Below are 15,099 nucleotides of genomic sequence, written 5' to 3'. Positions count from 1 at the left end.
CAGGAAGGAAAGTAGGCCAAATGTGACATGTGAACATTGCTCATCTAAACAGTTCAATTTGGGCAATTTCTTTACGCCCACGCAGTTGTCAGGATATTGTCTGGATCTTCAAGAAAAAACTGCAGTAGACACAGGCAGAGCTGGAGTCTTTGTGGCGACATCTCAGTTAGCCCTCCACAGTCACGAGACAGATTCTCACCACGCACACACACACGCGCGCGCACACACACACACACTCACACCTATAGGTAATTCCCAGTCATACATGGTGCAGCACCAGAGCCCTTCCCTTAAAAGCAAACATAGAAAACAAAGGTTCCTACAGAGTAATCGTTTCACTTTTCTCTATAAGTGATATTGTAGCTTGAGTCTAAGAATCTGCATTTTGTAGAAAAACTGAGAAAAGAAATGCCAACTCAAAGTCACTTTCCATAGCCTAGAATATCTGCTTTATGCTTTTAATCTACCTGGAGACAGAATGTGTCTGGAGGAGATTTTCTTTATTAAACGTATGAAGGTGATATTTTAATACGGTATTCCCATTTTTTTTTCTCCCTACCCTTGGGCAGATACATTCTCCTAAAATAACCAGCTTATCTGCCTGGGTTTGAATCCCAGCTCTGTCTCCTACTAGCTGTGTGACTTTGGGGAAGTCACTAAACCTCTCTGTGAAAGGAGGATAATAATGATAATGTCTATCTGATAGTGTTGTGAGGATTAAGAGAATTCATGCATATAAACACATAGAACTGTGTCCGGCATGTAACAGTTTCTTAAGCAAATATTTCCAATTATTATTATCATTCGAGGTCGTATTTATTTCAAATTAGCTCATCTTTTTTAAAAAAGACACAAAAAAACTTTATCTTAATTACAATTATGACACATGTTCATTATTAAACATTCAAACAACACAGAAAAATATAAAGCAAATAAAAGAGTCAAATTCTCCTTCAGAGAAAACTGCCGAGTTTGAGCATCCTCGCAGACAGTTCCTGAGTCTGTATACACACGACACTGACACCGGAGATAATGTTACATGCCTGATGGCCTGGGGCGCCTCCAGGACATCTGTCATGGGAAGTGCTTCCTGCATCTGTGAAAACAGATTGGTGACCTGTCTCCAGGAAAGCAGGAAATAACACGGCTCAGGCCAGTGGTTCTCCACCAAGGGCAAGTCTGCCCCTCAAGGGGACATTTGACAATGTCTGAAGACATTTTTGGTTGTCACCATTGGAAAGAAGGGGATGCCACTGGCATCTAGTGGGTAGAGGCCAGGGAAGCTGCTGAACATCCTACAGTGCACAGGACAGCCTCCATGACAAAGAATTATCTGGCTCAAAATGTCAGCCATATCTGGGAAAATATGTATACATATAACTGATTCACTTTGTTATACAGCAGAAACTAACACACCATTGTAAAGCAATTATACTCCAATAAAGAAATTAAAAAAATAAATTTAAAAAAATGTCAGCCGTGCCCAAGTTGAAAAACCCTGCTTTTTTTTTTTTAACATCTTTATTGGAGTGTAATTGCTTTACAATGGTGTGTTAGTTTCTGCTGTATAACAAAGTGAATCAGCTATATGTATACATATATCCCCATATCCCCTCCCTCTTGCATCTCCCTCCCACCCTCCCTATCCCACCCCTCTAGGTGGTCACAGAGCACCGAGCTGATCTCCCTGTGCTATGTGGCTGCTTCCCACTAGCTATCTATTTTGCATTTGGTAGTGTATATATGTCCATGCCACTCTCTCACTTCGTCCCAGCTTCCCTTACCCCTCCCTGTGTCCTCAAGTCCATCATACAGAGTGAAGTAAGTCAGAAAGAGGAAAACCCTGCTTTTAGGTTGTTTCATTTCTAGGAGATAATAAATATTATAACCCGGAGGGTCAGCCAGCTAGAATACACTGGTATGGTTGTGCCTGTAGTTGAACTTAACATACCTCCTTACTGGTTTTCAAAGAGCTCCCGTCCCAGCCGGCCCTCACTGCCCCAGCCCCTCCCTGATCTGCAGAGCTTCCCGGGGTCCAGCACTAAAGGGTTGACACCAGGCGCAGCAAAAGGAAGGGGCGCGTCCAGGACCAGGCCTCCATCTCTGCGGCTGCAGCTGTTCTGATTAGCCAAGGCCCGGCCTGAGCCGCTGCAAGAGATTTGGGCCTTCCCCTTGGGTAACGTGGGAGAGAAACCCAGAACATGAGAAGCTTTTCATTCACACACATTGAAACACAGAACCATTTCTTCATAAATATTTCCTCTGATTATTATTATTATTGGTAATATTTACTTCAAATTAGCTCTTTTTTAAAAACTGAAAAGACCTTTGCTTTAGCCTGATTAAATGGTAACACATGTTCACTATTAAACATTCAAAGGAAACAAAATTTTCTGAGTGTGGTGAGAATTTCTGCTGGTCGTAGCTCTGCTAAAGGGTGGAGAAGCCCACCTCTCCGAGCACCGGGGAGAAGGAGAGGTTAAAACAGACGTCGTGGGCTTCTCTGGTGGCGCAGTGGTTGAGAGTTCGCCTGCCGATGCAGGGGACACGGGTTTGTGCCCCGGTCTGGGAAGATCCCACATGCCACGGAGCGGCTGGGCCCGTAAGCCATGGCCGCTGAGCCTGCGTATCCGGAGCCTGTGCTCTGCAACGGGAGAGGCCACAGCAGTGAGAGGCCCGCGTACGGCAAAAAAAACCCAACAAAACAAAACAGACGTCGTTCACTGTCAGTCATCACGACATGGAGGGCCATGGAGGAGGGGAGTCTCCCCACAGGTCCCCAGCATGCAGCAGCAGATCGGATGTGTCCTGCACGGCCTGCCTTTTGCCTACTTATCCTCGGATGGGGCTGGGAGCCTCTCCTGTTCCTCTCAGACCTTTGAAACGATTCTAGGAGAGAGACTTCAGCAGCCAAGAGCTGGGAAACTGCGCAGGGAATATCTGATTATTTCTAAGTGTTATCTTGAAGAGGAGATAAAGAGGCTTTGTTGAGAAACTTTCCTGCTGGTGTCGGCCCCTTGGAGTCCTGAACCTTCCACTCACTGCTCTAGAAAAAGAAACTATTAAGTACTTCAGGTCCTGCCGAGGAGAAAAAGAGTCCCGTGATCTGTGGCCAGAAATTCCTCTGAGACACATGAAATCAAACTTTGCGTGCTGTTTTGCAGCTGGATTGAGGTTGAAATACTGTGGTCGCATTTCCCTGGAAATGAACTTGGGAGCAATGGCTGCATAGCATTCCACTGTAGGGATGGAGCATACTTTATTTACCCAGTTGTCTGCAGATGGATGTTTTACTAAAATCACTACAGAGAACAGCCATATAATTAAATCTTTGTGAGAGAGTTTCCTAGAAGTGGAATTGCTGGGTCCTGAGCTCCAGAGCCCATGCCCTCGTCACTAGCTATCCTTTCTCAGAGATAGCGAAGACCCTCGGATGGGGAAAAAAGAGAATTTTAAAGAAATCCCAAAAGACATGTTCCCACATGCTCTGAACAAGGTTTGCCCCAAACCAGAAGCCCGTGGCTGCCACAATGACAGCCACACCACCCAGCCTAAGCAGGCCGACCGGCAGCTGGGTCATCCCAGGAACCACTGTCTCCCCCCGATGGTGGAGCCCAGTGCTTCTCTGAGGTCTGGAACCTGATGACACCAGGGATGACAGGCCCCAGACAGGCTGGAGCAGGCGGCTTTACCTGGTAGGGTCTTCAAGGTCCGGAGGGAAGTCAGTTCTGCAGGCTTCATCGTGAACCCATCTCCCCACCCGCACCCGCCCCCCAGCCCCCCTCCACCTGGTCCCAGACTTCCAGGGAGTCAGAAGGAAGTTGCTGACCTGTCCCCTGGGGGAATAATTGTATTAGTGATAAGGTGGCCTCTGGCGGCTTTGTCAGCAGATTCAAGGCTTTGGGCTGAGTAATCCTTTGGTGTCTGCCCCAGCAGCTGGTGGTCACAGATCGGGAGAGACCGCCCCCCCCCCCGTCCCCCGGTCCCCCCCACCCCGTCCCCCGGCCCGGCTGGGCTGTCATCTTTTTCCCCAGCACGGTCACAGCTCTGGCTGGGCCTGAACTGCCAGAGAACCGAGGGCCAGGATGAGAAAGGAGCTCGGCTGGAGAGCCAGCAATGACATAGAGAGCCAACATAATAAAGTCAAAACCAACAGTGTAAGAACAAGCAGGTCAAACACTGTCAGTGTCTTTTATTCTAATGGATTTATTTATTTTTTATTCTATACCCACTCCAGAATACCAGGAAAAGAAGGACAAGTTAAAAATGGACTTCTGTCCGTTAAGTGTCTTGTGATCCACGTGCCCAGCTGGCCTGAAACCTGAACCTGACCTTGGAATCTCCCACTGACTGAGGAGAGAAAGTTGACCTGGCATGAGGTCAACATTAAGGACAATATCTGGCCCTGGAGGTGCCTCTAGAAAGAGAGCAGTCGGGGCAGACTACCTGGAGGAGGTGAGCCCTGAACAGGCCTTGAAGGATGGGATTAATTGTGCAGGGAGAGCAGGAGGGGCAGGGCAGCTCAGATGGAGAACAGCAGAGAAAAGACCCTCCAGGGGAAAGAAGTCCCCTCCTTCTCCGCTTCCTCACTCAGCTCTCCCCTCGAAACCTCCTCCCCATGCCTTGAACTCCTTCCGCGGTCCTTCCCATGCACTTGCTCAGAGGAACCGAGCCTTGGAGCAATCCTGGTGTCCACCTCCTCCTCCCAGCCTCTGCCACCCTGCTGGGGGCTCCAAGGAAAATCCTATACCTGCCCAGACTGTCACCGTCTTTATTCTCAGCTGGGACTCAGAGCTTCCCCCAGAGTCCCTCCCTGAGTCCCTTCCCCAGCGTGGCTGCTTCAGACCTCACCTGTGCAAGGTGTTCCCCCCAGCCTCTGCCTTCCGGCCCGGCTCCCTCTCACCTTGGACTGTGCTAACGCCTGCGGTGTCACCTCCTCTGATCCCACCACAACCCCCCCCCCCCCCCGGGGGCACTAGCCTACATAGTTTAGAGAGGAGACAAAGAGAGAGGCAGAATCATTTGCTCACACAGCCAGGAAGATGTAAAACCAGGATCCGAGAGGAGGTCCGCTGACCCGGAGCCTGCCCTAAGCCCTGGGTTCTCTCATTCCTTCCCAGCGACCCCTCTCCAGGCCAAAGCCATCCCTCTACCTCTGCCCTGTACCCCCCAGGCTTGCTTCAGGGATCCAGTATTCGATTCACACCCCGTCTCCAGCTTTACTCTCTCTCCCCCTGCCTCTTTCTCCTCTGTGTCTCCCATTATAAAAGGAACTTCGGTTCTCAAATATTTTTCTTTTAATATCTCCCTCCACAGGAAAAAAATAAATAAATAAAAAATAAAACTTTCTTCAGTGTCACCCTTCCTACAAACCCCTTAGCTCTGTCTCCTTCTACTCTCAGCCCAGGGCTCTGCTTCCAGGTCCTCCCCACCAGCACCACCAACCCAGGGCCATCTGCTGTCCCTTCGTGTGGAATGACTCTGGCCAAAGGCGCCAGCTACCTCCTGTTGCTAAAGCCTAGCAGAGCGACTGCTCAGACTCTTCTTGGAGTGCACCGTGGTACAAAGCGGGAGTCTGGGAATCAGACACAAGTTTGAAACCCCCATCTCCATCCCCAACCTCCTCCACCACTCTGTAGCTGTGTGGCCTGAAGGGAATTGCTTAACCTCTCTGAGACTCAATTTCCTGATCTGTGAGTTGAGGGTAATAATGATAACTCTTTATAGGGATGCTGTGAGGCTTGGATATATTGCCAGCATTTGTGGAAGCACTCTTCTTGCTTACTTTCTCATCCTTATTATTGGGGATACAAACGACCTCAAAGGACACTTGACCTGGTGGATGCCTCCATCCTTGAATCCTCCCCCAGCCTTTGCTCCCATGACCCACGCCATCCCGATTTTCCCTCTTAGCTCCTCTGCCAGCGGATCCCCCTCAGCCCAGGCTTCCAGGACTAGAGGCCGTCAGCTCAGCCTTGGGCACTTTCCTACCGCACAGGGTGCCCCAGGCTGTCTCTCAATCCCGGGGCTTCAGGGAGCATCTCTTTGCGGAGAAGTTGGGGATGGGTTGGTTGGGGGCGTGTGGAGTTGGTCCGGGGGTATCTGTGGGTGGAAGCTCGGGGCAGAGACGGAGGCAAGGATCTGATGTGAAGTGGTCGTGGAAGCCGCAAAGGTGTGCAAGTTTACCCAAGCGGGGAGAGTGGAAAGGTCTGCTGGGGCCCTGGAGGTGCTCAGGAGTTCAGAGCGGGAGGAAGACAGTTAAGATAGTTCCAGAAGAATGGAAGAGATGAGCTTCGGGAAGGAGGGATGGGTCAATCGAGTTCAAGGAGACGCCCTTGGATTTGGAGGTTAGCTGGAGCAAGACACCTTGGCCATGGAAGGTCCCGAGGGCCTGCCCATCAGCAGAGTGGTGAGGGCGAGGACAGAGGCAGAGAAGCCCAGGTGAGGGGCCTCAGCTCAGTGGCCTCGATCTTCTGAGGCCCCAGAAAGCGGATTACCCTGCAAAGCCCCTCAAGCTGACTTTCCAAATCCCCAGTAGTGCTTCTCTGTCACAGGGAGGGTTAACCCCACTTACAGAAGGGCGCTGCACCGCCCCCTCTGTCCCCTTAACTCCATGATTCCTTCCAGAAGTTTCACACTGTCCCTCCTCTCCCTCAGGCTCTAAGGCTGGGCCAAGCCCTGCCCCAGGCTCACCCAGAGGTGAGCCCAGTTCTGCTGAGGATGTGTGGTCCCCTCCAGACCAACATGGGCCTTTCTGCGGCGGCCTGGGCGTGGGGTGGGAATGGGGATGGGGGCCAAGGGGTCGGGAAAGGAATGGCTGTTTGCCAAGGCTTCCTCTGGGATCTTCTCCACAGCCCTGAGAGGCAATCAGAATAACAGCCCCCATCATTTATTACATGCCTACTAAGTGCTAAGTGCCAGGCCCTGGAATGCTTTGAGGATCATCTGACTTAGCTTCCCCAGCTACCCTCCAAGGCAGGTACTTCTGTCACCCCTTTTTACTGGAGACTGAAGCTCAGACGGGTTAAAGCACTTGCTCAGGGACGTGTGGCTGGCTGTGAGGGAGCAGGGATTTGAACTTGGGTCTGTCTTGGCTGTCTCCAACCACCCTCGGGGTCAAAGGAAACACAAACGCCTCCTCCCACCTCCCCAGCTCAGAACCGTCACTGGGTTCGAGCTGGGAAGACTGGATCTGGGGACACTAAGGGACCAGCCTGCCTGGGACTGTGAGGACAAGTCAGGGAAGGGCTGGGAGGCCGCCTGAGAGCCCGTAGCCAGGCTCAGGGGCTGTGTCCTCACCCCCTCCAGTCCTGCAGGAGACCCTCCACGGGGGGCCCAGACCCCACCTGCAAGGCGGCCTCAGACCCTACCTTGGACCCATTTCCACATGCGATGGGAGCTGCCTCTGTGCTGGGCGTCTGGGGGCTGCTAGCCTTCCAGGAGTGCCCCGACCCTCAAATCCTGGGCCCCAAGCCATCCCTTATGAAGGGATTAGGTGAGAAGCGCCGGGGCAGAGAGCAGTGCCCACAGTGAGCACCCTGTATGTGGAGCCACACCCAGGCACACACACATCTCGGCCACACACTTGTCCCCAGACCCCTACGGTCCCGGGGCCAGTGGAGTCCACACCTCCCTCCACGATTTGATCAGCTTGAGAGCACAGGGACCCGGAGACGCTGAGCATCCTGGGAGCCGGTGTGGGCGCAGCAGGCCCGAGCGGCTCCCGGGGGCACCTTGGTAATGCTGCAGGTGTGGCTGGTTGATCCCCTGCGGAGACAGTAAAGATTAAGAGGATCATAAGCTGCCTCCAGTGCTGCCCCGGGAGAAATCCCCCCAAGCCAGAGCTGCTGCTCTGAGGGGAAGTTGGGGCAGCTCCTGAGTTTAGACAGAGGGGCCAGGAGGCAGGAGCACAGAGAGGAGCGACAAGGAGACAGAGACAGAGGGAGAAGTAGAGATAGACAAGAGACGGGGGCACCGACAGAGAGACAGAGGATCAGAGAGGGAGGCAGAGGCTGGGCCCGGCTCAGCGATCCTGAGGCCTCTTAGGCAGGAAGGCTGGGACCAGCCAGGACCAGGCCGACAGCGCCCATGAGCTCCAACATGGCTGCGGCGGCGCCAACAGCTGTGCCTGCCTCCAGGAAGGAGTCTCCAGGCAGGTGGGGCCTGGGGGAGGAGCTGACAGGTATGGCTTTCCTGGACGTAGGAGGGTCTGGACCCTTGGAGAGTGGAGTGTGGGTCAGAGGTTTGCAGGGACCGTGAAAGGAGCCGGAGCGACTCAGACCGAGCCCCAAGGACTGTGGGCAAGTGTGAGGGAACCTGCTGGCAAACCCAGAATCCTAGAAACATGGGGATCAGACAGGACAGCTGAGCGGATGGGGGAGGAAAGGAGAGAGAAGGGCCCTCAGGGGGTGGGAGCAGAGGTCCGTAGCAGTGGTGCCAAGATTGCTTTTTTGCATGAAGGAGCCTGAAGCCACCTGCAGAGAGAGGGAACGGGAGGTGGGGCAGAGAGTGTCCTCTTGTTGAGAACTGGCCATGGAGAGAGAAGGGGGAGGAGGAGGGCTGAGGGGGTGTGATACGCGAGACACTCTTCCAGATGGGAGAGACACAGGCGTGTCTAAAGGTGGGTGGACGCTGAGGACGAGGAAGCAAGGAGGGCGTAGGGGCCCCTGAGGAGACGGGAGGGGGGATGTGAGCAGCCCTGGGCCAGTCCCCACCCAGCGCGGCTGCCCCTCAGGCGCAGGGCCCTCGCTCCAGTGCCGCGTGTGTGGGGACAGCAGCAGCGGGAAGCACTACGGCATCTACGCCTGCAACGGCTGCAGCGGCTTCTTCAAGAGGAGCGTGAGGCGGCGGCTCATCTACAGGTGAGGCGGGGCAGCGCCCCGCCGCCCTCCAGCCCCTGAAGGGGCCTGGGAGGGACGGAGGACATTCAGGGAAGAAGGAGCTGTGGCAAACATGTCCGAAACCCCCGGCCCAGGGCCTGGGCGGGACCCTGACTCCCTGGGGGGGTTCCCCTCCGCCCACAGGTGCCAGGTGGGGGCAGGGATGTGCCCGGTGGACAAGGCCCACCGCAACCAGTGCCAGGCCTGCCGGCTGAAGAAGTGCTTGCAGGCGGGCATGAACCAGGACGGTGAGTCGGGAGACCACCCGGAGAGGCGTGGCGGAAGAGAAGGGGGCGTGCGACCCGTGGGGCGTCCTAACCCTCCCTGTCTCCCCAGCCGTGCAGAATGAGCGCCAGCCACGAAGCACCGCCCAGGTCCGAATGGACCGCGTGGAGTCAGACACGGAGCCCTGGCTGGAGCCCCTGGCGGCTCCCCCGACCCCAGCGGGGCCTAGCCCGCGGGGCCCTACACCTGTGTCTGCAGCCAGAGCCCTGGGGCCCCGGGCCCTCACACCTCCAGGCCACCACCACTTCATGGCCAGCCTGATAACGGCCGAAACCTGCACTAAGCTGGAGCCGGAGGATGGTAAGTGGGAGGAGAGCTGAGCTCCCGGGTCCTGCCTTCATCCCACACCTGGGCCCCTGAGGAGCCCCTGCCGCCTACCTCGGAGCAGGGGCTGATGCACAGCCTCCTCCTCCAACAGCTGATGAGAATATTGATGTCACCAGCAATGACCCCGAGTTCCCCTCGTCCCCATACTCCTCCTCCTCCCCCTGGGGCCTGGACAGCATCCATGAGACGTCAGCTCGCCTCCTCTTCATGGCTGTCAAGTGGGCCAAGAACCTGCCCGTGTTCTCCAACCTGCCCTTCCGGGATCAGGTATACCCGTCAGGGGGCTCACAAGAGTCGGCCGGGCTGGGGGCACATACCTCCTTGTGCAGGTGATGATTGGCGGTGCATGTGGCTTGGGGATGGTGACGGCTGGGGACACCCATGCCTCAGAGTCAGTGATGGTCAGGGACACCAGTCTCAGGGATCTGACTCTCTGGGCAGCAATGATGGTCAGGGTCATCACCCAGGGGAAAGTGATGGCCAGGGACACACAGGGACCAGGGATTTGAAGACAGTGTCTGTGCCCCTCTGGGTCTTCTTTCCTCCTAGACAAGCCCTCGGGCCCTACAGATGCTCTGTTTGTCACAGGGTGGTCTGCACACCCTAAACAGCATCAGTGGGCAAACCTGGGCTCCCTTGGAACACAAATGCCCCTGACTTCAGGGCTTGCATTTCAGCCCTGCCTCTTCTCCGCTAGACCAGCCCTCTGGGCTTCTCATGAGCGAGGGGACCTGTCATGACAGATCCAGGAAGAGAGGCACACTGAGAATCTGAGTCCTCAGCCAGTGGCTTGGATGAAGCAGCTCAGAAGCCAGGCTGAGGATGCCTAACTTAGGATGCTGGTGGGGAGTCCCTGAGGCTACCCAGCTTCTCACAGCTCCAGGATTTCCTGTGTGTCCCACTTGCAGCTTTGGATGGAGCCCACAGAGTATCTTGACGCTGAGGCATCTGGGCCAGATGGTGCCAAGTCCCAGAGCTCTGGAGCCCTGGTTGATGTCAGGCAGAGGTCAGAATGTTCTGGGCACCCGGGACCAGCCCTTCGTTTCCTAGGACACCCGAGAAGGTGGCAGAGGTTCCAGGCTGAGCCAGAGGAGCTGTGTATCAGTCATAACCCTCGCCCTCTCTCTGGGCACAGGTGATCCTGCTGGAAGAGGCATGGAGTGAACTCTTCCTCCTCGGAGCCATCCAGTGGTCTCTGCCCCTGGACAGCTGCCCCCTGCTGGCCCCGCCTGAGGCCTCTGCTGGTGGCAGCTCTCAGGGCCGGCTGGCACTGGCCAGTGCAGAGACTCGAATCCTGCAGGAAACCATTTCAAGGTTCCGGGCACTGGCGGTGGACCCCACGGAGTTCGCCTGCATGAAGGCCCTGGTCCTCTTCAAACCAGGTAGCTGAGTCTTTGCCCAAGCCTTAGAGGAGAGTGGTTGGGGGTGAAGAAAGGGACTTCTGGTGACTTCCTTCTGCCTCTCACTTTCCCTCCATGGCCCCACATAGACGCAGATGTGTGCAGACTTCTTCCCTGGGGGCAGGAGGGGATGGATGGCTGCAGGGCTGGGCTCACGCCTCCTGAGGCCCTGGCTGACTGTGACGGGGGAGGAGGGGCTGAGAGAGAAGCTCACTGCTGCCGCTTCTCTCCAGAAACGCGGGGCCTGAAGGATCCTGAGCATGTGGAGGCCTTGCAGGACCAGTCCCAGGTGATGCTGAGCCAGCACAGCAAGGCCCACCATCCCAGCCAGCCTGTGAGGTGACCCGCGCACGTGCCTCCCTGCCCATCTCTCCCTTCATCTCGCCATCCCCCTGCCCACCTCTCTGACACCATCTCAGGGCTGCACTGTTTAGACGGCACAAGGGTCTCAGTACAACCGGCCCGTGGCTGACACCTACTGAGTGCCAGGCACAGCACCAGGCCCGGGAGTAGGGACCAAAATGTGCATAAGGCAAACTTGCTGTCTCCTAGGGGTGCCCAGCACAGTGACCACGCTGCAGTTGAGGGCTGGTCTTGAGGGCTGCATGTGTCTGCAGGAGACAGAGACCCACTGGGAGATGGGGTGCCAAGCAGAGCTGGAGGCAGGGCTGGACTTGGAGGAAGGATAAGGTCTATAAGGAGAGAAATCATCATTCACCAAGGTGGGGAGAGAGAGAGAGGCGAATATGCATGTGTTCTTAGGTCAGGAGCCCAGTTTGGAAGGTATAAGAGATCGCTGCCACTGAGAAGGTGGCAGGCTAAGCCAGAATGGCTCTCTGGCATCAGCCTGTGCAGGCCAGCCAAAGGCCAAATCTGATCTGCTAGGCAGAGAGGAGCCACTGCAGGCTTTTGAGCGGGAGAGTGTTGTACACAGAGCTGGGCTTCATGCAGGGGCGTGGCAGTGAGTACAGAGCATCCAACCAGGGAGGGAAGCAGACATTGCCATGATCCAGGGGAGCCGTGGAGTTTCTGCTCTTTGGGAGTGGAAAGGCAATGACAGATGTGGGAGCCACTGGGAGATGGGATGGGTCAGACTTGGCACTTGAGTGGATATAAGGAACGAGGGGAAGAAGAGCTATTTGGGAGACGAGGTAGTCAAGAAATAAAAAGGAAAGTCAGGAGGAAAAGAGTTTTGAGGGAACATGAGGCCTGTTGGAGGTGCAGCGGGACATCTGACAGGGATGCATTTGCACAAGCCGTGTGCATGGACAATAGCCCTGCCCTGGCTGGGTTTGGAGGACAGTGGCTGCCAGCTGAGACTGTGATTGCAGCGATAGTGGGGCAGGAGCCAGTGCTCTGGGACTGCCCGGCTCGCCCCGGCACCAGCAGATCCAACGGAGCTTCAGCAAGATTGGACCACTTGGACTCCAGGCACCTATTGGCTATTTTAGACCATATTTTCTGCATTCTCTTGGGCCCCCAGCAGTTCTCTCTGAAGACGTAAGCTAACACGGGCACCCTCGAATCCCCTGTAATCTGAGAAATCATCTAAAGAAGAGGTAATTTTCTTTTAGAAAGAGTCAAAGGTATAAGGACTATACCCATCACACAGAAAGATTTCTGCTATTGGTGAGCATAGGTAGAACGTGTCCCTAAGGCTCAACACAGCACCCTAAGAACAGTCATCACAGACATTCAGGCACCAGCGGCCCTCCTTCACCAGGTTTCTGTTGGGCTCAGCTCCCAGAGATGTCTGGGCATATTGGTTTTGTGTCAAATTTCAAAATTCTGATTAACACTTCCTTTGCCACTCCTACTGGAGTTGGTTCAGTATCAACTACAGGCAGAAACTGAGTGCTGAGCAAGTGATTTGGGGTTCTCTAAGCCAGCGTGTTTCAGTTTTTAAAAACTGCAACACCCAGGAAGAAATGCAATTTCCATCATAACCCAATAACACACAGACCCTGAAACAAAGTTCCCCCAAATAATACCTGCCCTCACTTTGAATGATTTACTCTGATATTTCTGTTTAAATTATTTAAATTGTTTATTGTTTAAAAAGGCTGGTTGTGACCCACTTCTGGCAGTTTGAAAAACAATTTCTCTACTTGGCTTTATAGTTACTCCTTCCTGACACTGATTAGATCAGAAAAGCAGAAGGGAGGGTTGCCCGACTGCTCAGTGCCACCAGCTTGGCTCTTACAAGAGAAAGAAAGCCCTTGGTTTGGAAAAACAGGTTCAGTAGGTCATTGGGAGGTGGAAAGACTTCCTGTAGACCTCCGTGGTAGAAGCTGAGTGTGGAGCTGCCCCAATTTGATGTGGCCTCCTTGACACTGGGCACTGACCCCAGCTGTCAGTCCTCCCACCCAAGGAGGGTCTAATGCCCCTCCCCGTCTCTTGGAGCTTCACCATCCACGTTCTCAGCACTGGGGACCCCTGCCTTGGCAAATGCTTCTTATTTAAAACTACAATTACTCCTTTTCTGGATGAGTATCTCAGCCACAAAAATTAAGTTTCGATTGCAGAACATTTTCACTAATGGCTAGCTACTCTATCATCCTAGGTGGCTTACAGAGGGCAATTTATATATATATATATATATATATATATATGTGTGTGTGTGTGTGTATATATATATATATGTTTTGGCCGTGCCACGCGGCTTGTGGGATCTTAGTTCCCCAACCAGGGATTGAACCCAGGCCGCATGAGTGAAAGCGCCAAGTCCTAACCACTTGACCCCCAGGAAATTCCCAGGAATTTATATTCTTATTCAAATATATATGGTATTAATCATCATGTAATTATAATCATTATATTCAGTTAATAATATATTCACATGTACTATTAATATAAATAACTTCTCGGGCTTCCCTGGTGGCGCAGTGGTTGAGAGTCCGCCTGCCGATGCAGGGGACACGGGTTCGTGTCCCGGTCTGGGAAGATCCCACATGCCGCGGAACGGCTGGGCCCATGAACCATGGCTGCTGAGCCTGTGTGTCCGGAGCCTGTGCTCTGCAACGGGCAAAAAAAAAAAAAAAAAATATATATATATATATATATATATATATATATATATATATATATATATATATAACTTCTCACTTTATAATCTTTACACATAATAAACGATATTTATTCACTATTTTCATCACACTCCTCAACTAAAGATTGGAGGAGGGCCACAGTGGGTCAGGGGTAGGTGAATGGGGCCTTTCCTCTAAGCTCCTCCTTACTCGCCCTGGGCGCCAGTCATCTCCCCTCTCCTTCCCCTTCTGCCTCTCCTGGGATGGCACTGTCCCTAGGACTCGGGCTCAGAAGCTGATAACCAAACTGATGGTGTCCTCTATCCTGTTCAGGTTTGGGAAACTGCTCCTGCTCCTACCGGCTTTGAGGTTTATTACTTCTGAACGTGTTGAGCTCCTCTTTTTCCGCAAGACCATAGGAAATACTCCAATGGAGAAGCTCCTTTGTGATATGTTCAAAAACTAGTGGAGGTGGAAATAAAATGGGTGCAACCACTTTGGAAAACAATCTACTGAAGCTAAACATCTGCCTGCCCTTTGATTCAGCAACTGTACCCGTAGGTATGTGTACCTAGCAGAAATGTTCACCAAAAGATAGGACAAGAATGTTCATAGCAGCTTTTTTCATAATAGCTCCAAACTGTACAATGACAATAGGATGGATTAATAAATTGTGGTACATTCATAAAATGGAAAACAGCAATAAAAAGGAATGAACCATCAATATTATGTGGCAACATGGATACATTTCACAGATGTAAACGTTGAACAAAAGCATCCAGGCACCAGTTCTGCTTATACAAAGTTCAAGAACAGGCAAGACTAACCAATGGTGGTAGAAGCTGGAATAGTGGTTACCTCCGCGGCGGGGGTTGGGGTTGATTGGAAAGGGGCCTGAGGGAGCTTTCTGATGTGCTACAAATGTTCTTTATTTTGATCCGGGTGGTGGTTTCGTAAATTTATCCATTCATAAAAATTAATTGAGCCATGCACTTAAGATTTGTGCAATTTACTGTATTGTTAGACCTCAAAAAAAAAAAAAGTGAAAAAACAAAAACAGGAAGACAATGTGGCCAAGGTTCTCCCTTTGAAGACGCTGAAAGAGTGAGTACAGGGTCTCGAATTCCATCTGGTTTTGCCACTCCGAGTCATAGTCCAGGTGCCACAAAGCCAAGCCCAGTG

At 53.1% G+C, this 15,099-nt stretch overlaps 1 protein-coding gene across 1 annotated transcript; it reads left to right on the top strand.

Moving 5' to 3' along the window:
* Positions 1-8,076: 8,076 nt before the first annotated feature.
* Positions 8,077-14,383, top strand: NR2E3 (nuclear receptor subfamily 2 group E member 3; the record flags this gene model as incomplete). Its single annotated transcript, XM_079913179.1, has 8 exons — positions 8,077-8,182; positions 8,735-8,861; positions 9,024-9,127; positions 9,216-9,464; positions 9,583-9,758; positions 10,627-10,873; positions 11,125-11,230; positions 14,251-14,383. The coding sequence occupies exons 1-8, from the start codon at positions 8,089-8,091 to the stop codon at positions 14,381-14,383; spliced, it is 1,236 nt and encodes a 411-aa protein (XP_079769305.1). The 5' UTR covers positions 8,077-8,088.
* Between the last annotated feature and the right edge of the window lie 716 nt (positions 14,384-15,099).

Source organism: Stenella coeruleoalba (genome assembly GCF_951394435.1).
Source record: "Stenella coeruleoalba genome assembly, chromosome: 2".
NCBI lineage: Eukaryota > Metazoa > Chordata > Mammalia > Artiodactyla > Delphinidae > Stenella > Stenella coeruleoalba.
Note: the sequence above shows the minus strand (reverse complement) of the source record. Positions and strands in the feature narration are given on the sequence as shown.